This window comes from Doryrhamphus excisus, linkage group LG1 (genome assembly GCF_037039965.1).
Source record: "Doryrhamphus excisus strain RoL-2023G ecotype Guam linkage group LG1, RoL_Dexc_Guam_v1.1, whole genome shotgun sequence".
Taxonomy (NCBI): Eukaryota; Metazoa; Chordata; class Actinopteri; order Syngnathiformes; family Syngnathidae; genus Doryrhamphus; species Doryrhamphus excisus.
The window spans coordinates 4,366,496-4,389,072 of record NC_136357.1 but is presented as its reverse complement, the minus strand read 5'-3'; the positions used below and the strand labels follow the sequence as shown (position 1 = coordinate 4,389,072).

The 22,577-nt window shown below is 37.5% G+C and overlaps 1 protein-coding gene across 3 annotated transcripts; it reads right to left on the bottom strand.

The window, feature by feature from the left end:
* Positions 1 to 6,003: 6,003 nt before the first annotated feature.
* Positions 6,004 to 22,562, bottom strand: bmal2 (basic helix-loop-helix ARNT like 2). Of its 3 annotated transcripts, none has more exons than XM_078795544.1 (17): positions 22,536 to 22,562; positions 16,587 to 16,716; positions 16,441 to 16,494; positions 15,957 to 15,998; positions 15,720 to 15,877; positions 15,560 to 15,639; positions 14,100 to 14,192; positions 13,674 to 13,791; positions 13,446 to 13,595; positions 12,093 to 12,336; positions 10,889 to 10,995; positions 10,602 to 10,752; positions 10,454 to 10,524; positions 10,256 to 10,364; positions 10,029 to 10,122; positions 8,477 to 8,576; positions 6,004 to 6,809 (listed from the first exon to the last, which is right to left on the bottom strand). In XM_078795544.1, exons 2-17 carry the CDS (start codon positions 16,688 to 16,690, stop codon positions 6,652 to 6,654), a joined length of 1,833 nt encoding a protein of 610 aa, XP_078651670.1. In that variant the 5' UTR covers positions 16,691 to 16,716; positions 22,536 to 22,562; the 3' UTR covers positions 6,004 to 6,651. The 3 variants fall into 3 exon arrangements, with proteins under 3 accessions (XP_078651670.1, XP_057931453.2, XP_057931457.2); XM_058075470.2 differs by lacking the exon at positions 22,536 to 22,562 and adding an exon at positions 21,144 to 21,522 and having other exon boundaries at positions 6,006 to 6,809; XM_058075474.2 differs by lacking the exons at positions 14,100 to 14,192; positions 22,536 to 22,562 and adding an exon at positions 21,144 to 21,521 and having other exon boundaries at positions 6,007 to 6,809.
* Between the last annotated feature and the right edge of the window lie 15 nt (positions 22,563 to 22,577).

The following is a 22,577-nucleotide window of genomic DNA, read 5'->3' as shown; positions in this document are numbered from 1 at the left end:
AATCCCACCCTTGTAAACCGCCTGGATTTCTTGGTGCGTTTAAATACAACAGCCAAAGTAGGACAGGGAAGTTTCTTTTCCGGAATTAATTAATAATTGGAGTTAATTCACATGTGACATGCCGGTAGTCTTGATAAAACATTAGAATTATTCAAAAATAAAATAAATAATTTAAACATAAAATAAATATTAGGAAGAGACAAGCGACATCCAGTGGTCATGTATAATAATGCATCATTTGCAAGCAGTCACTACTCTATAATTTAACAAAGTGTTAGAAAAGAGTTTTTAAACATTAAGAGAAACCTCCACAAAAATTGGAATTGAACCAAGGTCCACCATGCAGTCGGTTGCAAAAGTGCATGCTCAAATAATTAATAATGATAATAATCAATATGATAATAATTAATAAAGATGATTTTAAACCACAGCAAAGAAACTGAAGCCAAACATGGATGTTACTGATGCATAAACCTTTCATAACCAAACAGAGATTTTACCTTTACCATTTGCGTGTCCTCTCCATTGCGGAATGGTGTCTTGGTGGCCTGGCAACCTTCAGTTTCGACATTGCAGTGGTTTCCAAAAAACAGGCATTTGCATCAGCTACCATTGTATCAGTGCAGGTTCATCCTCAAACTCTGTACCAGTCAATATTTTACAAATATTTAAGCTCAAACCTTATTTGATCTTGGATGTCCCATCACTGTCCCATGCAACATGATTACAATATGGTTGTTTTTTTTGTGTTTGAAAAACAATGTCAATTCATGTTTGTTGGGCGTAAACTAACATTTATTAACCAGACCGCCTGGGAAGAGATCCCAGTTAATTGTAGCTGCAGTATGAAACCAATAAATACAGTATGGGCATCCTTTTGAATCAGAGTGGCAGGAAGTGGCTTATTAAAAGTACCAGGCAACTGTCAAATTCAAGCTAAAAAAGATCGTACAAGAAGCCCTCCTTATAGTTTGAGTTAAAATAACGAGTGACAAAAAAAACAAAAAAAAAACCAACACCAACAGGCTTATTATTGCATGTCATTGTGGTAACGTCCAAAAGGCACTCTGGACACAAACGGGAGCGTCCGTGAGTTAAGATACTCAATTAGTAGGTTCCTCGTATTTCAAGCATATGACAGGAAATACATTATTATTCATAAAAACTGTAGATATTGTTAAAAAAAACAACCTTCCGAGAAACCAGTAGGATACTCTTCTCACTAGCTGGGCTGCTTATTCACCGTCTGGCTGATCGGCCACCGATCGGTATCGGTCAATATCAGTGGAAAAAAAAAGGACGGTATCGATATTGGCCGATACTTTCAGTTCATAATGACAGTTACTATGGAACCAAGTATGTCATTGTATGGTTATATCACCTCGTACTTCGGTACATGACAAAAATATATATATTTTTTACTATATTAGGAAAGCAGGAAGTGAACAAATGTAACAGTTTCTGATTGTAAAAGTACCAGATGGAATGGTAGGATTTAATAAGCTTTGCTTCTTCCTACTCCTTTTGGACATGTGGAACTGTGAACTGATTATGTGATGCATTCAATTGTAATCTGATGCATGTTCAAATGAAATAAAACCATTACCATATATTAGCTTTATGCACACTATAAACCTTGCAATCCAACCTACCTCGGTGTCCCCAGCGTCACTTTGTGGCCGCTTTTTTTTTCGCTGGAGTACATCAGCTCTGGCGGTGTTGATGTCTAAGTAGAAGCTGTGGTAATTCTACATTTGATGAAACATACTTAAGATTTGTCAGATCAAAACGTGATCGCTGCATGAGATGTCAATTATCAACATTTTTGCCTCATTCCTGATATGTTGCGGACCAAACCACTAATGGTTTGTTTTTAGTTCCTATTGATTTGGTCCATGTAGGTTCTAACCCAGAGGTCTCAAACACGCGTGGCCCGCAGGACACTAGTTTGAAGCCCCCGCCTTGATAAGAAAGTTTAATGTTAGTGCGGCCCGCGCAAATTTGATATGGATGCTGTATGGTATCATGTACCCAGAAAAAATTATTACGTTTGATTAATGTTCATGTTAAAGGTTAAATAACTGTTAATAGTTATCCTCCCTATCCGTGTGGAAGTGGTAAGTTTTTGGCTATTTAAGTTTAAAGGAAATAACTTGAAGGCTACCGTTTAGGTCGCTAGCTCTCTAGTTTGCGAGTTAGCATGTGTCTCAAGACCCTGCAGTTGCGCAATATGTTGTAAATAAAAAGAGTATAAATGTGACTATAGTCGTGTTTTGTCATGTCTACAGGGCTCTAATAATGCTTTGTTCATTTTAATCTGAAAAAATAATTTGTCTACCCACCAACTATATGTGGTTTCTTAAGTTTTTTATTATTTGCTGTTTTATTATTATTATTATATTTATTTATTACTGATTGATTTTCTTTATTCTTGATTTGTTTATTTATTTTTCATCTTATTTTGGGTAGAAAAATAAAAAGTAAGATATTTGAGAAGAGTGGAATGTTTTATCAGAGCTTTTCTTGTAGAAAATTGGAACCAAAGTGAAGTTTTTTTTTTAAATTTTGTTTTTAATAAATGCGTTTTTTTTGGAAAACCTGATGCGGCCCAGTCTAACCCAGACCCGAGCTCCAGTGGTAAATTGAGTTTGAGACCCCTGTTCTAACCGATGACTTCATTAATCAAAACCACAAAATTCAGATTGATAATCATTAGCTCGTTATTTTGTTAGTAATGCACTCAATTGTAATCTGATGCATGTTGAAATAAAACGAATGAAATATGATGAAATAAATGAAAATAAAACCATTACCATAATGTGAGAAGACTAGAAATAATTTCATTGTCAAATACAAAACCAGAGTTGTGGATACCAGCATTTTGTTTATGTTCTGATAAAACAAGCATATTGGCTTTGTTTGACTTGAAATAAGCTATGAAAATAAATGTTACAAAAATTAGTAGCTCTTGGCTATTTTTATTTTGTAAAAGTAGCTCTTATTATCAGGATCGGTAGCATAAAATCCTGATCGGAACATCCCTATCTTTCTAATAACTTAGTATACATACGCATTATGATATATATTTTGAGGCCATCTATTTCACTGCAAGACCCTATTTATTTTGTGTGCAAGGTCATATGTGGACAAAACAAGTTGAGGTAAAAATGGCAACTCAAGGACTCATTCAAATGTCAGATCCCCGGTACAGCAACAGAAAATGTACCTGCTTGATATAAGGAGCGACGAATGGGGCGTACTTGAAACATTTATGGAATGACGACTGCATAATATATCCCCCGAAATCTACGCAAGGACGACTGCTTTCAAAATAACATGAATAAAAAAAAAAATTCTAAAAATCTGCTGATCTGGGACACGATAAAAACTGACCACGAGCAAAAGTACACAGTTGCACATGTGACCGAGAACAGTTATACATTTCAAGTTACAATATGTAGGGAAATATTAAAAAAAAAAAAAAAAAAAAGTTAAATACTGCTACAGCTGCTAAGAACTGCGACACTATATATGTTCATATGGGGTGGCTTTTCTCCATCAACTCCTGAGAAGTCACTTCTTCTACCGCAATAATCACTCAGAAAATAAACTATAATATCATAACTGGCGTGAGGTGATTTAGTAATTGCCTTTAAATGTCACTTTAAGTGCTATTATGCATTGCACTGTTCACAAACACATATAGGGAGACATTATTATTATTATTATTATTATTTTTTAAATGTCTGCTCTGGGGCAAATGTAAGACCGTAGAAATGGCCTGAAAAGTAGGTGTTGGAGGGGAGGGTTCACAGATTGGAGAAAGGAGCTTTGAAGTACAATGTAAAAAATAAAAAATAAAATAAAATAAACAAAAAAAAAACAGTGACTTGATTCAGTGCAATGTGTTGCATCATTCCTGTCCTCGGTTCAAGTATTGGTGGGAATCCCAAACCCCGTAGTTGACACGACGCTTTTCCCCCCGTGGAGATTCTCAGGCCTTGTTAAACGACTGTCAAATACCCCTTTTCCACTAGTGTCATTCATGGTGTTGGTGCTTCGTTTGGAGGCAGAGGTGCAAACTGATTCAACGCCGCATTCGCTTGTGCAATCACTTCACAGGGTTTTTTTTTTACGCCTCCCGACTATGAATGTCAATTCTAGAATAAATGTTACATAAAAACTACAGTAATTAATAGTCAGTGTCGAGCGACTGATTAACACACAGCAATAGAGCTATTGTCACTTTCTTTTCTCCCCAGTAAAATAAGATGAAAAGGACGATCAAAGGACGGTCAGGGTGAGTTGACTCGCTGCCCTGGCTGGCGAGGCTCGCTGGGTGACGCGGAGAGTGAGGTGGAAGAATCTTGGTGTAAAATGACAGTGTTTCTTTGTAATGTAGCTCGTTAAGTAAAATAAAATATGTAAATTAGAAATTACATTACATTTTTTTCCCCCCACTATCAATGGTCTATATATACAGTAAACCTCAGATATATCGGAAATTCACTCACAACGGACAGATAAAAAAAGAACCAATTTTTCTGTAATGCATTTCCAATAAAAATTCATTGCATATATCGGATCTTTTATAACGGATTTCGCCTATTTCGGACAAAATCTCCAGTCCCGTTCCAATTTCCCTCGCATATATCGGATGGCCGCATCGTGTCTTTCTCCTGGCTCCAGATTTAGGACAAATATAAAAGTGAGTGACGTCAATAATACAAGCACAGCAGTGAATGTGATCTTAACCCAGGGGTGGGCAAACTTTTTGACTCGCGGGCCGCATTGATATGACAAAATTTACAGGGGGGGGGGGGGGGGGCAGACTATATATTTTACACGTAACAGTCCACCTGGTATTATTGTATCTGTAAAATTGTCATGCAATCTGCTATTATTATTTATTATTTTATATTTATATTTAAATATTTTAAAAATAAAATAATTATTTTATATTTATATTTAAATATTTTAAAAATAATAAAATAATAATTACAATAAAATTAAAATAATAATTGTTATATTATGTAAAATATGCAAATATAACAATAATATTATATATAATTAATATAATAATTAGCATGCATATAATAATTATAATAATCATAATAGTTCAAATAATTATTATAATAATCTAATAATCTAATAATAATAATAATAATTATTATTATTATTATTATTATTATGTGCTTGTGTCCCTTTTTTCAGGAGCACTTTGTAAACCACAGACCATGTCAAAAAACGAAATTGATAAAACCATCAAAAGTTTGGCTCAGGCCATGATGCCAGGTTGTATGTTGAGTTTAAATGAAATACTTTGGAAAGATTGGGCGGGCCGTATTCAAACACTTGGGGGGGCCGGATGTGGCCCCCGGGCCGTAGTTTGCCCACCCCTGTCTTAATCCCACTATTGGAAATAACGTAGGCCTGACGGGCGTAACAGGGCCTAGCTTAATTAACAATTTGTTATGCTCAGAGTCCAATAAAGTTAAATTCTCATTACCTTACGTCTCTTTTCATTGCCCAGTCCAGGTACATTGGAAACATAGTCAAGGAAGTGGCTTTTTATAACGGATAAAATCCGATTTATAAAAAAAATGATAAAACGGACATTTTCCGGTGTACGCATATAACGGATTTCGCTTATATCGGACAAAACCAGTGGGAACAATTGAATCCGATATATCCGAGGTTTACTGTAGTATATTTGCAGTCCAACCACAAAAAATTATTGAGGAAAAGCCCTAAAGTCACGCCCTTAAGAGACTATTATCTGCATCTATGCTCCAGATGTTGCTGGAAAATCAAAGTTTTAGAATCATAGTGGTTTGTTGACGTTACCATTACATAATCCATAACAATTATACTCTATCCACAGTGGAAACAGAGTCAACAACAAAATTCATTCATTTTCTACTGCTTATCCTCACGAGGGTCGTGGGGGATGCTGGAGCCTATCCCAGCTGTCTTTGTGTTTGTGCGCTAACGATGGATCCATCTCAGTCGCAGCGCTATCGATCGATCGCGCAGATCCATTGTTAGCGCGTAATATATGTCGCGCATTGCACGTGATTATTGCAGTGTTAACGAGTACAGTATTATTGCCATTTCCCTGTAGTACAAGCTGTCCCTTAGTCTGTTTTAGTAGTAGTAAAATACGTGTCTCCGCCCACCCAGATAGTTATGCTAGAAATAACCTTAAATAAAATCTAAATGTAACATAAATGGGGAGTAGTTGCTAGTGTGTATGCAGTGGAAGCACACTCAAAATAAAGTAACAACGGTTGACTATTACCCAATCTGCGAACAAATATCTGTAATCGGCGATACCAAATACCTTCAAACATCCGCATAATTGTCAATAATTAATCTGAAAAGCCGCTCTCAATAATCGAAAATAATTGTGAACCTACCCCGAACAGCCGTAGTGGAAAAGGGGTAAATGTAATGGTGTTCCATGGCAGGCAGACTGCTGTAAGGCCTTGGTGGAGCATGACCTCCTTCTCCTCCTCCTTGGAGAAAAAGCAGGTGTTCCTTATCGTTGGCGATACGGTTGCCTTTCGACAAAAGCTGCTCGACACCTGCTTAATAAATAGAACTGAAAACCGCGGTGTCACCCGCCTCGCCTTTCAAGTGTGGGGGCTTCTATAAGGACCAGTGCATATCTTCAAAGTCCTCCGCTTCACCCAAGTTCGAGTCTGTCTCCAGGAGTCTCATGATCACGGCCATGGCTGCTTCATCGTTGGTAAGACTTCCAAGGCCAGGTTCAACCACGCTGTCCAAATCTAAGTGGGAGTTCTCCCCTGTGGCGAGATTAAGGGACATTGGACAAAGACAAAATGATTGATGAGCGGGACTTGCATCGTAAAGACAATTTTTCATAAACACTTTGAATCGTGTTAATCGTGCAGTAACTCAGCAGGAGAAGTGTTTTAAGTATGAATGCAACATGTTTTGGTTACGGACGCACAGGTGGTTCTCGGTTTTCCCAAAGAGTTCCGTTCCTACCGCACGTTTTAAGTCCAATTTTTGTGTCAATTCATCCCCAAATTAACACCTAAGTCACATAAAATACAGTCATGAAAACACTAAATACAAGAAATGAAACAGTAATTTAAAAAAAACACTATGCTGCTTAGTAGTTACTAATTTTCATAGGAACAGATCCTTTAACACAGGGGTCTCAAACATGCGGCCCGCGGGCCAAATGTGGCCCGCAGGACACTAGTTTGAGGCCCCCGCCTTGATATGAAAGTTTAATGTTAGTGCGTCCCCGCGCAAGTTTGATATGGATGCTGTATGGTATCATGTACCCAGAAAAAAGTATTACCTTTGATTAATGTTCATGTTAAAGGTTAAATAACTTAATAGTTATCCTCCCTATCCGTGTGGAAGTGGTAAGTTTTTGGCTGTTTAAGTTTAAAGGAAATAACTTGAAGGCTACCATTTAGGTCGCTAGCTCTCTAGTTTGAGTTAGCATGTGTCTCAAGACTCTGCAGTTGCGCAATATGTTGTAAATAAAAAGAGTATAAATGTGACTATAGTCGTGTTTTGTCATGTCTACAGGGCTCTAATAATGCTTTGTTCATTTTAATCAGAAAAAAATAATTTGTCTACCCACCAACTATATGTATAAGTTTTTATTATTTGCCGTTTTATTATTATTATTATTATATTTATTTATTACTGATTGATTGATTTTCTTTATTCTTGACTTGTTTATTTATTTTTCATCTTATTTTGTGTAGAAAAATAAAAAGTAAGATATTTGAGAACAGTGGAATGTTTTATCAGAGCTTTTCTTGTAGAAAATTGGAACCAAAACAAAGTTTTTTAATTTTTTTTGTTTTTAATAATAATAATTTTTTAATAAATATTTTAATAAATTTTTTTTTGTTTTTTGTTTGGAAAACCTGATGCGGCCCAGTCTCACCCAGACCCTAGCTCCAGTGGCCCCCAAGTAAATTGAGTTTGAGACCCCTGCTTTAACATGTTCAAGGATACTGATTGTAGTGACGTGGCAGTTGCTGTGGGGTATTTTGTGACCTCTTGGATGAGTCGTCGCTGCGCTCTTGTTGTAATTTTGGTTGCCCGGCCACTCCTGGAAAGGTTCTCCACTGTTGTGGATAATGGCTCTCTCTGTGGTTTGCTAGAGTCCCAAAGTTTTATAACTGATTAAGGTCTATTACTTTCTTTCTGCAGGGGGCTTACTTTTCCCACACAGGGTCATGTAGGTTTTGATTTTTTTTCTCCCTAAATAAAAAGTTTCATTTAAAAATTGCATTTTGTGTTCAGTTGTGTATCACCTACTAATATTTAGATTTGCTGGATGATCTGAAACACTTAAGTGTGACAAGTGTACTGATGTTTTGGCGCGGTTGCAGCAGACAGTAGCTGGTTTTGTTTTGGCAATAAAGACATTATCATTCGGCTAAGTCCTTGTGAAAGGAACACGCATCGGAGAACGTACCCATGAGTGTCTCCCCTCCAGGGAATAAAGCCCCCTGGGGGTCCTCCTCTGAGCCGTTTTTTTCTGAGATATCCATTTCTGTAGCTTCACCATTTGGCACCTAGACAACAAAAGACATGACGATGAAAGGAAAATGACAATTCATCTTTGGAGGCTAGCTCTTAACCATCCATCACATTACAGGCCATTCAGATCAACCACCTGTTAGCTAACCAGTTTGTCTACGTGACAGAAGTTCATAACATCGACATGATATTGACATTTATTTTCTACCGCTTATCCTCACAAGAGTTGCTGGGATGCTAGAGACTATCCCAGCTATCTTAGGGTGAGAGGCGGCGTACACCCTGGACTGGTCGCTAGCCAATCACAGGGCACATATAGACAAACAACCATTCACACTCACATTCATTCATTCATTCATTCATTTTCTACCGCTTTTGTTCACGAGGGTCGTGGGGATGCTGGAGCCTATCCCAGCTATCTTAGGGCGAGAGGCGGGGTACACCCTGGACTGGTCGCCAGCCAATCACAGGGCACGTATAGACAAACAACCATTCACATTCACATTCATACCTATGGACAATTTGGAGTCGCCAATTAACCTAGCATGTTTTTGGAATGTGGGAGGAAACCGGAGTACCCGGAGAAAACCCACGCATGCACGGGGAGAACATGCAAACTCCACACAGAGATGGATGATTGTGGAATTGAACTCTGGTCTCTTAGCTGTGAGGCCTGTGCGCAAACCACTCGTTCAACGTGCAGCCCAAAACGCATTCATTCATTCATTTTCTACCGCTTTTTCCTCACGAGGGTCGCGGGGGGTGCTGGAGCCTATCCCAGCTGTCTTCGGGCGAGAGGCGGGGTACACCCTGGACTGGTCGCCAGCCAATCACAGGGCACATATAGACAAACAACCATTCACACTCACATTCATACCTATGGACAATTTGGAGTCGCCAATTAACCTAGCATGTTTTTGGAATGTGGGAGGAAACCGGAGTACCCGGAGAAAACCCACGCATGCACAGGGAGAACATGCAAACTCCACACAGAGATGGATGATTGTGGAATTGAACTCTGGTCTCTTAGCTGTGAGGCCTGCGCGCAAACCACCTGTTCAACGTGCAGCCCAAAACACAATGTAAAATAATAACCAATAAACTCATCACATAGTTAATATAAAGTCTACCAAGAAAACAAACTATGAAAAGAGCACCAATATGACAGAATCAGGAATAAATACTAAATATATACAAATATATCATAAATAAAATAATAAACTTGAAATTATCATTATTTATCCAAAATTATTTAAATTATTTGTGCAATTTACTGTTTACACTGTACATTGTTGTTCATATGTGATGTCATCTATTTATTCTCCACATTGTTATTATAATGAATTATTATTATTATACAGGAGCCAGGCAACGACAATAAAGGAAGTCTATCTATCTATAGATCTATCAACAAAAAACAAAAACCCTGCACTCAGTAACAATAAAAGACCAGCCACACAAACAAAAAGTGTGGAACATTCACTTACATTGTTACTGACTTGGTCGTGATTTGTGAGTGGGGATTTGTCCTGTGGCAGACTGAACGGGCTCACGTTACCACTGGAGGGGGAGGAGTGCATTCTACAAACAACGCAGGTAACATGTCAACTTTCAATATGCCGAACCCTGACATTTACACATGCATTTTTTTTCCCCCCTGTAGCCTTAACCTAAAAATAAAACCTCCCACAGGTTCACTGTTTTAATGTCCCACCTGTGGAAGTCTAGCAGCTCATTGGCAATCTGGGTCCCGATGCTTCCGGCGTATACCATAGGTGTGGTAGAGATGCCTGGTATAACTGCAACAGATTTCTTTCCATCTTCTAAAAAAAAAAAAATAATAATAATAATAATAATAATAATAAGTACCATACATCTGTCTGAACATTTATAGTAACTCATTTAAATTGACCTCCTAAAGCCTTAGAAGCGCTCGACTGTTCAGTCTTGTTTCCTGACTGGCTTTTTCGACTGTGATCATGCCTGCAGTGAGAGAAAAGAGGTAGCTCTTATAATATGGTTATACAATTGTATATATTTATAACAAAGCATCTACTTACGAAATGACTGTATTAGTTGACACAATATATTCAACTTCTTTGGTCCAGGGATTTACAAAACTAAACCACTGACTTTGCAGCGTGACAAAAGAGCCGTATTTTGTTTTGAATTTGTAGCGATTTGTCTCGATTTTCTCTTTACTTCGCAGCACTGAAAAAGAGAAACGGTCAACGTTGGTTAAACGGCACTGGGATCCGATCTCGGGAGGTCCAAGCTCGGTTGAAGAGGTTTACATAAATCCGAAAAAAAACAAAACAAAATACATAGGCTTTACACAAAAACGTACCTTTTCGATGTCGATCAGCTAAATGTGGTAAGTCATCTTGATGGAAGTACTCGTAGCATGAAGTCCCAAGCAACTCTTGGGGAAGATAACCAAGAATGGTTGTTGCTCTGTGAAAAGACCGCCAATATGACAGAATCAGGTATAAATAAGAAATATATATATAAATATATTATAAATAAAATAAACTTTTAATTATTATTTATCTAAAATTATTTACATTATTATGTGTGTAATTTACTGTTTACACTGTACATTGTTGTTCATATTTGATGTCATCTATTTTTTCTCCATATATTTATTATTATACGGGAGCCAGGCAACGACAATAAAGGAAGTCTATCCATCTATACCAGTGGTCTCAAACATGCGGCCCGCGGGCCAAATGTGGCACGCAGGACACTAGTTTAAGGTCCCCGCCGTGATAAGAAAGTTTAATGTTAGTGCGGCCTGCGCAAGTTTGATATGAATGCTGTATATCACAAACCCAGAAAAAATTATTACGTTTGATTAATGTTCATGTTAAAGGTTAAATAACTGTTAATAGTTATCCTCCCTATCCGTGTGGAAGTGGTAAGTTTTTGGCTATTTAAGTTGAAGGGAAATAACTTGAAGGCTACCGTTTAGGTCGCTAGCTCTCTAGTTTGCGAGTTAGCATGTGTCTCAAGACCCTGCAGTTGCGCAATATGTTGTAAATAAAAAAAAAGTATAAATGTGACTATAGTCGTGTTTTGTCATGTCTACAGGGCTCTAATAATGCTTTGTTCATTTTAATCTGAAAAAAATTATTTGTCTACCCACCAACTATATGTGGTTTCTTAAGTTTTTATTATTTGCCGTTTTATTATTATTATATTTATTTATTACTGATTTATTTTCTTTATTCTTGATTTGTTTATTTATTTTTCATTTTATTTTTTGCAGAAAAAATAAAATTAAGATATTTGAGAACAGTGGAATGTTTTATCAGAGCTTTTATTATAGAAAATCGGAACCAAAGCACTGAAAAAGTTTGTATATTTTTCTGCTTTTAATAAATGCGTTTTTTTGGGGGGGGGGAACCTGATGCGGCCCCGCCTTGCCCAGACCCTAGCTCCAGTGGCCCCCAGGTAAATTGAGTTTGAGACCCCTGATCTATACCTTAAATGTATGCTGTTATGCAACCATATCTAATCCGACATGCAGAATAAAATTGACAATTTTTTACCTTTGATCAACAAAGGTGAACTTGCCATCCATGGCATAACGTGTGATGAACTCAGTGGGTTTGACGCGGACATCTCCGTTGACTTGAGGAGACGAGTGGGAGTGGATGCGCCCCACAGCAACCAGACAGCTGAAGTGGGAGCTCTCTTGCTTCTCTGCATCGCCCTCGCCCTCCGCTTCCAGCTGACTGGAGGGCCAGCTCCGCATGTAGCCTGTGCAATGGACTGTGCAGTACTTCTGAGATTCTGTAGGCACACACAAACATAAATTGACTGGACTGCGACTAACGAACTAATGATTATCAATCTGAATTTTGCGGTTTTGATTAATGAAGTAATCTGTTAGAACCTACATGGACCAAATCAATCGAAACTAAAAACAAACCATTAGTAGTTTGGTCCGCAACATATCAGGAATGAGACAAAAATGTTGATAACTGACATCTCATGCAGCGATCACGTTTTGATCTGACAAATCTTAAGTATGTTTCATCAATGTAGAATTACCACAGCTTCTACTTAGACATCAACACCGCCAGAGCTGATGTACTCTGATGAAAAAAAGCGGCCATGCAGTGACGCTGGGGACACCGACGTAGGTTGGATTGTAAGGTTTATAGTGTGCATAAAGCTAATATATGGTAATGGTTTTATTTAATTTGAACATGCATCAGATTACAATTGAATGCATCACATACTCAGTTCACAGTTCCACATGTCCAAAAGGAGTAGGAAGAAGCAAAGCTTATTAAATCCTACCCCTTCATCTGGTACTTTTACAATCAGTAACTGTTACATTTGTTCACTTCCTGCTTTCCATAATACAGTTTAAGGTTGGTTTTTTTTTGTTTGTTTGTTTTTTTAAATCATATACCTTGTACCGAAGTATGAGGTGATATGACCATACAATGACATTATGTGTACCATAGTAAGTAATATGCATTTTGAATATAAAATCATGGTTTGTCTTAACATTTTTGTCATTTGTTCACTTCCTGCTTTCCTAATACAGTTTAGTTTTGTTTTTTGTTTTTTTATTTACATTTTTTTTTTACTTTTTGTCACGTACCGAAGTACGAGGTGATATGACCATATAATGACATAATGGGTACCATAGTAACCGTCAATATAGTGATTATATTTAGCACATCGTGACTGCACACGGTTTAAACAATGAGGTGGCTAATTTATGGCTAAAAAAGCTACTTTTCTTATTACAATTATTGTATTATTGTATAATTGTATCAGGATCTTCAACCGAGTACTCTATATGGAAATGTAACTGAGCCCTATAAACACTACTGTATTGACTTCACCCTGACGGCCTGAAATGGATCCCAAAACCCTTTAACTACCTTTCTTTTTGGAGGTGCTGGCCTGAAGTTCCTTCTCCTCAACTTTGACAGATATTTTGTTGCATCTCATGCGGCAGAAGAAAGAGCGTCGTGCGCCTGAACACAGTCGTGATGCGCCGACTGGGAGGTCAGCCTGGACCTGCAGACCAGCTACGGACAATGACAATATCATGACATATGCTCCACCACACGCTTGTTGATGGAGAACCAAACAAATAATTGCAATACTTTTAGCATCTATCAGCCGTTCACGAGGGTACAGTTCAGATGCGGAGAGCTGCTCCTTCACTTTTCCCATGTCTTTAGGGTGGACATAATCAAAAAGGCTTTGTCCAATCAGCTCTGCCTGTAAGGAGAAGGCAAAGATGATCAAACTGACCAGCACAGTTAGTTCAAAAATACTATATCATACAGTTAGTAAGTTATAAATAATTTAAAAATACATTGATTTTTGGACACCGGAGCACATTAGTAAATAAGTGGCACAAATAAGGAAAAATAATAATAAAAAAAGAATGGATAATAAAAGTTTGATAGCATTAATTGAAAACGACTTCTCTATATTTAGATATAAGTAATCAATTTGATGTGTTAAACATGAACAGTCTTGCTGCAGATACAGTGTAAAAAAAAACAAAACAAAATAAGTGTTACCCGACTATAATTTAATATCTTCGTGACGGACTCAGAGACAAAAACAATTTTCCCCCGATCACAGCCGACTACAAACAGGAAGCCATCCGCAGCCTGCACGACAACAAAGAGAGAGAATAGGAAGCATCTGATGTGCTAGTCTGATAACAATAAAATGCCAGTGAGAAACCTTCAAAAAAAATTTTTTTTAAAAAGCACTACCCCCTTCTCAATTAACCCTCCTCTTGTGTTAGGGTCGGCACTGACCTGTTTTACATTTTAATGCATAAAAAGAATCACAAATGTGGCCCGTAGGACACTAGTTTGAGGCCCCCCGCCTTGATATGAAAGTTTAATGTTAGTGCGGCCCGCGCAAGTTTGATATGGATGCTGTATGGTATCATGTACCCAGAAAAAATTATTACATTTGATTAATGTTCATGTTAAAGGTTAAATAACTGTTAATAGTTATATCCTCCCTATCCATGTGGAAGTGGTAAGTTTTTGGCTTTTTAAGTTTAAAGGAAATAACTTGGAGGCTAACGTTTAGGTTGCTAGCTCTCTAGTTTGCGAGTTAGCATGTGTCTCAAGACCCTGCAGTTGCGCAATATGTTGTAAATAAAAAGAGTATAAATGTGACTATAGTCGTGTTTTGTCATGTCTACAGGGCTCTAATAATGCTTTGTTCATTTTAATCTGCAAAAAAATAATTTGTCTACCCACCAACTATATGTGGTTTCTTAAGTTTTTATTATTTGGTGTTTTATTATTATTATAATATTTATTTATTTATTACTGATTGATTGATTTTCTTTATTATTGATTTGTTTATTTATTTTTCATCTTATTTTTTGCAGAAAAATAAAAAGCAAGATATTTGAGAACAGCGGAATGTTTTATCAGAGCTTTTGGAACCAAAAGCAAAGTTTTTTCATTTTTCTGTTTTTAATAAATGCGGTTTTTTTTTTGGTTTTTTTTTGGGAAAACCTGATGCGGCCCAATCTCGCCCAGACCCTAGCTCCAGTGGCCCCAAAGTAAATTGAGTTTGAGACCTCTGCCATAGATGTTTCTTTAGTGATTAATACTAAAATGAGAAAATAAATAAAACTCATTGATTTAAGAGATATGTTCTATATCCCTCAGTAATAGCCAGGTAACAAAAGAACCTTCAATTTATTAATATGATTCTTTTGAGGTTCATTTTACCATTTTTGGAAATAGAAATGGAGGAGTATAGTGACAAAAAAAAGGCCTACATGCCCACACCAAAAATTTTCATGGATGAGGAAGCCTAAGAAGGTAACCAAGACATTTGATGGTAACTTATTGTTTTTAGTGTTTTTTATAGCTGATTTAATACATTGGTCAAAACCGACCCGTTAACATAAGAGATGATATCAGAAAGCTAACACAAGAGGAAGGTTAAATGATTGAACATGTCAGATTTATGCAAATCAAAGTCAGACGACAGGTTTTGTTACCTTTAAGACGAGGTGTTTGAGCTCCTCGTCAGGCAGGAATGACGGTTTATAGTTTAGCTCGGAAAAAGAACTTGAGGAACCTGAAACGTGCGAGAATTCAAAACGTGACGTTATTGGCAGAATAACCGGTTGTAGTCGTCTTTCCTGCTGGTGTTGGTACCTTTGAGGGATTTGAGGTGCTGCACGGCCATTCTGAGCACAGTGAGTTTGTCCAGTTTACGAGACATAGGGTTGCACGTCGGAATCATGGCTGACAGCTTGTCTATGAGCGTGTTCATTTTGTCTCGTCTTCTCTTCTCAATTTGGCTGTGAGGTTCCCTGCAAAAAGATCATCATTTGAATTAACACGTGAAGTTAAGCAATTCAATATTTATGCAATGTTGAGAGATTCTATTACCTGAAACATTTAATTTTGGCATGTTGGTCCTCTCCATCTGAACTGTAAACAACATTGTATTGCATTGTATTGAAAATAAATACAGTGGGCGTAAAACGTTGACAAATACCGTATTTTCCGGACTATAAGTCACACTTTTTTTCATAGGTTGGCTGTTCCTGCGACTTATACTCCAGAGCAACTTATAAATGAAAAAAACTGTTTACGTTACATAAACACTTGACACCTTTTCTGTTCATGTTTATTTTTTGTGTAGCTGAATAACCATTGTGTTAGCATATCTTACACCTATTCATTCTCTATTGTTTTATTGTTAATGTCTGTTTTGGTCAAGTAGTTTGGAAAATAAATTACCCGCAAAAAATGTGACTGACACTCCAGTGCGACTTATGTATGTTTTTTCGAACTAATTATGCATTTTTGTGTGACTTGTACTCCGGAGCGATTTATAATTCAGAAAATACGGTATAGTTATTTATTATACCCATTTTGGTCCTCATCCATATAGTCATTTGTGAAGGATGCCATTGTTGTTTCCCTAAGTAAAATAAAAACAGTAACATCAATTTAGTGGGTTTTTTTTTTGTTTTTTTTTTAGCAGGGGCTTATTCAAAAGAACGAGATACGTACTGGTTGTCCACGCTGCCCTTTCGTTTCCGGGGCATCTCCAGGCTCAAGGACATGCCAACCATCGAGGTTGGAGTCATCAGGCCCGGAATAGAGACGGAGGTCATTTGGTTTTCCTCAGCAATTACATTCTCTGGAAAAAAACAAGGGATACAAATAATGAGGGCTGCACGGTGTACAAGTGGTTAGCGAGCAGACCTCACAGCTCGGAGACCATGGTTCAATTCCACCCTCGGCTATCTCTGTGTGGAGTTTGCATGTTCACTCCGGTTTCCTCCCACATTCCAAAAACATGCTAGATTAATTAGCGACTCCAAATTGTCCATAGGTATGAATGTGAGTGTGAATGGTTGTTTGTCTATATGTGCCCTGTGATTGGCTGGCGACCGGTCCAGGGTGTACCCTGCCTCTCGCCCTAAGATAGCTGGGATAGGCTCCAGCAACCCGCACGACCCTTGTGAGGAAAAGCGGTAGAAAATGAATGAATGAATGAATAAGAAATATACAAATAAGTATCAATATGAGTTTGGAAATCTATTATTCCCATCATGGACTGCACAGTGATTGAGTGGTTAGCGCGCAGACCTCACTGCAAGGATACCTGAGTTCAATTCCACCCTCGGCCATCTCTGTGTGGAGTTTGCATGTTCACTCCGGTTTCCTCCCACATTCCAAAAACATGCTAGGTTAATTGCCGACTCCAAAAGTATGAATGTGAGTGTGAATGGTTGTTTGTCTATATGTGCCTTGTGATTGGCTGGGATAGGCTCCAGCGACCCTTGTGAGGAAAAGCGGTAGAAAATGAATGAATGAACAAATAATGAGCTGCAGATAAAAAAAAACTGCACATTCTTAAAAAAAATACACCAAACCAAGAATAGTCTTGCATACTGTCATGTACAGTATTACAGTATAAACAGTAGAGTATTATAGTAGTACTTATTTACAGGGACAGTGCATATTAATTCAGAAGTATTATTTCAGAAGTAGCCATTTAAATACATATAATCTAACAATTGTAACACACTAAGACAACAACCAAGACATGCACACGAACATGACAGGATACCAATCTGACAGTAGATGAATTAGTCAACCTCACAAAAGGGATTTACTCCAGGGTTTCTGGATTACGCTGCCCTCGTTGTAACTTGGTAGATGTATCCGACAAGGCTAATGGAGTGCCGCCATGGCTCAGAAATGATCCAGTGAGAAACGTGAGAAAATGGCCAAACAGACCAAAAGCAGCACATACCCATGACATCTATTTTTAGACCTTTTTCCACACTGTGACCCAAATAGCAATTAACACACAATCTGCAAGACAAGACAGGTTACAGTAAACATTAAAGATAGTCACAAATCTTAAGACATCAATCCATCTCGCCTGCTGAGTTCGAGGAGGTTCACCATGGACTGTTTGACACTCACATCCACACCTGAGAGCAATTCATGCTGGGTTTACACCATATGTGACACCAGTTTTTACTCCCACTTCAGATACGCATCATGGCTGCATAAAGAGAAAAAAAAACCCTATAATCAGAGGTTTTTAAATAGAGTACTCTGCGTTACAACCACAATGTTCCCAATCTAATGTGCTTGTTATTATATATTATTACCATTTATTATATCTACTGAATTAGGTAATATGACAATAAAGGTAATTATAGGGGTGTTATTTCATGTCTACAGGGCTCTAATAATATAAAAAAGGTATATTTTAGAAAGCTGTGAGTGTGAATGGTTGTTTTGTCTATATGTGCCCTGTGATTGGCTGGGGCGACCAGTCCAGGGTGTACCCCGCCTCTCGCCCGAAGACAGCTGGGATAGGCTCCAGCTTCTCCCGCGACCCTCGTGAGGAAAAAGCGGTAGAAAATGAATTAATGTCTACTAAATTAGGTAATATGAAAATAAAAGTAACTATAGGGTGTTATTTCATGTCTACGGGGCTCTAATAATATAAAAAAAGTATATTTTAGAAAGCTGTGAGTGTGAATGGTTGTTTGTCTATACCAGGGGTCAGCAACCCATGGCTCCAGAGCCGCATGTGGCTCTTCAGCCTCTTTGTTATGGCTCCCTTCGTAATGCTCAAGTATTTTTTAACACCCAAATGAGGAAAATACACATTTTTGTAATGAGTTTTGAAAAAAAATCTGACTTTTTAATTTTTTTTTTTAAATTTTATTTTAAAAAAAAATTTGATTTAAAACATTTTTTTAATTTTTTTTATTATTATTTTTTTTTTACAGGGAAGTTGTAGCTTACACCTTTCCTGACACAGAGCAAATCTGTTTAGCATGTAAGGGCATTTAGCTCAATACTATCTGCCCCAATGGCTGGACGGGAAAAAAAAACAAAATCTGACTTTCTGTGAGACCGTATACTAGCAAGAGTACTTGATCAACTCTGCTTTTTCTCCTCAGAACTACTTTGATACCCCAAAATTACCTCCAAATCTGGCAATCAATCCAAATTTTGGGAGACTTGCAATTTGCTCTGGATGTGTGCATGTTGCTACACATTTCATCAGGCATCAGGTATTGAGGTTCAACCAAGACGATACTGTCATCACTCTGTGAGTTGGCTTCCATTGCACATGCACACTACACTTCTATTTGCTGTATTCTGCTGTAAGATATTGTTTTTAAATTATGTTTTGCGGCTCCAGTCTACTTTTCTTTAGTGAGCTAGGGGGGTAAAATGGCTCTTTTGATAGTAAAGGTTGCCGACCCCTGGTCTATACGTATGTGCCCTGTGATTGCCTGGGGCGACCAGTCCAGGGTGTACCCTGCCTCTTGCCCGAAGACAGCTGGGATAGGCTCCAGCATCTCCCGCAACCCTCGTGAGGAAAAGAGGTAGAAAATGAATGAATGAATGTCTACTAAATTAGGTAATATGAAAATAAAGGTAACTATAGGGGTGTTATTTCATGTCTACAGGGCTCTAATAATATAAAAAAAGTATATTTTAGAAAGCTGTGAGTGTGAATGGTTGTTTGTCTATATGTGCCCTGTGATTGGCTGGGGCGACCAGTCCAGGGTGTACCCCGCCTCTCGCCCGAAGACAGCTGGGATAGGCTCCAGCATCTCCCGCGACCCTCGTGAGGAAAAAAGGTAGAAAATGAATGAATATTTTAGAAAGCCATATATGGCTTTCCAATAAAAATATTCAATTTATTAATGTTGTATCACACTTCACAAAAACTCACGTATCATGGTTGGGTCAGGAACCCATTAACCGCAATAAATGAGGGCCATTTATATATGCAAACAAATAGTCTCCATGTGTGAAAGGGGCCCTCTCCTGCTGATCTGGCAACTTTTTTGGTGTCATTGGAGACTTGTGAAGACTGACGTGAAAGCATGTATTGCTCTTAAGTCCTGATTACTGTGTGCTCCTATATCGGGGTGGGTAAACGACGGCCCGGGGGCCACATCCGCGCCACTATGCGTTTGCATCCGGCCCGCCAGTTGTCACTAGGATTTAATGTTGACTTTTAACATACAAACTGGTAACTAACTTGTAAAAGTAGTCATAGTCAGTCAATCTGAGATCACTTTTTGATGGTTTAAGTAGCTTTTCAAAAGCAATGATCCCATGTGCATATGTACATATTCTATATTGTATTGAGAATTATGTTAGTTTCTTTGTTTTCCGAGCTGAACGGCAATTGAAGAGCGATGGGAAGTGTTTTTGGAATGTGCAACTAATAGATGTGTTATCATAGTCACTTTTAATGTCAATGCTGATCACACAGGAAATAGTACTATATGCAAATTAGCCAATGATATCGTTTAGCATCCTTTACTGGTTCAAATAAAACATATTACAAGTGCAATGATCATTTTAAGGCTAGGGAGTGAACATTTAAGATAATGGTGTTGTGTAACTGACTTATTTCAAAAGGACATTACATAAATTAACAGTGGCTTTTTATGTTTGTGTCCAGCTTTGACCAACTTTAATGCTAGTTTTTCGTCCTAGCTAACATTAAATGAATAAAGAACAAGCTAGTACAAGGGGCCACAGATTTGAATAAAATGCTTAAAAACTAAAGGTTAGACCTAAACAGAGACTGGGACTGTTTCTATTTTAAAGATAACATGAGAGTCTTAACGTGGACTCTGCTAAAGTGTCAAAAATAGCTACAACGGGTAGTTTTAACCACTCGGCTCTTTGAGACCTGGCAAACAGGCCTGGCTATTATGCTAAGCTAACGTTTGCTTATATTTCGGGCTACTTTAGAAAAAAAAAACGCCTGCCATTTAATTCATATACGGCAATAACCAACAATGACAACCAGAGCCCGTCTTTATCTACATTAAACGTTTGAAATGTTGTAAAAATATGGCGATGCGCGGCATAGACAGTGCAAAAGACGACTTTGCTCTACTGATCTACTGACCTACTTTTGCAGTAAAGCAAAGTTACGGTCAACGCTTTGAAAAGCAAGCTAGCACAAACACTTCGCTTATAAAACATATATCAGCATCACTAATGGAATTCAAAACCGCTGGAATATCGAATTGTTATTTTAAATATATTACGTTCTATTACCTCCTCGTTCGCCTTCCGCTCTGTCACCGCCGCCAGCGGCGGTATTCCTGGCCGCCATGGCTGGAGCCGGTGCGTTGGGGCCCAGGACTCCAATGCATGGATGAGGCGGTCGAATAACGAAGAATAATGCCTTTTGTTTTAAATCCAAGACGACGGGTTAAACAAACGATACAATGCACATTACCGTACCACGCAGGTTAATAATAACAGCGTACGGAAAACATGCACAGGAGGATTCCCTTGTTTTGGGGCCAGCTTGGCGGTGAAACCGCGGAAGATGACACACAGTCTCCTCCTATCGGTACACTGGTGTCTCCCTTCGGGCTGTCACGCCATGCTATAACCGTTGTGTTATGTGTCCACTACTATGACATATTTGATAATATTGCTTTCATTATTTGACTTTTTTTATATTTAATTGCACGAAAATTCCATACCCATAAGTCATAACCAATCGTCTATATGGACGTAACGGGGTGGGAATCGAACCACATATCTGCAGTATCGTATCGATAGGAGCCTAATGAAATCGACATTTTTGTTAATTTTTTTCATTCAAATTATACAAACTCAGAGATTGGACACAGGAGGGGTTGCAAAATGCCAAAGGATTTCATTACCGACAGACAGTAGTAGTTTTTGCACCCTTACTTGATGTAGTGGGATGGACTGCACTACATTGTGACGTCACGTCGACAGGACTACTTCGCACTCCAACCGCTAGATGGCAGTCTCATCGTAGTTTTGAAAAAAAAAATGCCCGATTTAAAATCAATCATTGTCTGGACCCTTGTTTAAACTAATTCCAGTTGACCGTTGAACGTGGTTAATTACATATTATATTAGAACACTATAACGGTTATTTATTTATTGTAAATTATTCTTTATTCTAAATTATTTAAATTATTTGTACAAATTACTGTTTACACTGTACATTGTTCATATTTGATGTCATTTATTTATTCTCCACATTATTTATTATTTATTATTTATTATTTATTATTTATTATTTATTATTTATTATTTATTATTTATTATTTATTATTTATTATTTATTATTTATTATTTATTATTTATTTATTATTTATTTATTATTTATTATTTATTATTTATTATTTATTATTTATTATTTATTATTTATTATACGGGAGCCAGGCAACAACATTTTGTTGGCAATTTCACTGCTGTGTTATTGTGCAATGACAATAAAGAAAGTCTATCTATCTATCTTAAGGGAAAAATATATACAAAAACGTGGATAAATATGAAAAAAAAACCTTCCTTCATAAAATATTTATTGGTCTAAATTAAATTTAAATACTATAAATACAATTGTATTCATATTATATCATACCACTGACAAATAAATAAAAATAACCACAAAAAACTTACGTCTTCTATATCACTTGTTCCCATTAGAATCTGGAAAAATAC

What these genes read in the sequence shown, in the direction of transcription:
- bmal2 (XM_058075470.2), bottom strand. Translation starts at nt 21,201, where the DNA reads ATGGCGGCCAGGAATACCGCCGCTGGCGGCGGTGACAGAGCGGAAGGC. An exon ending in GCACCTCAAATCCCTCAAAG is followed by an intron (nt 15,640 to 15,719) that starts GTACCAACACCA and finishes CGCACGTTTCAG; the next exon opens with GTTCCTCAAGTTCTTTTTCC. An exon ending in AGATATTAAATTATAGTCGG is followed by an intron (nt 13,792 to 14,099) that starts GTAACACTTATT and finishes TTCTCCTTACAG; the next exon opens with GCAGAGCTGATTGGACAAAG.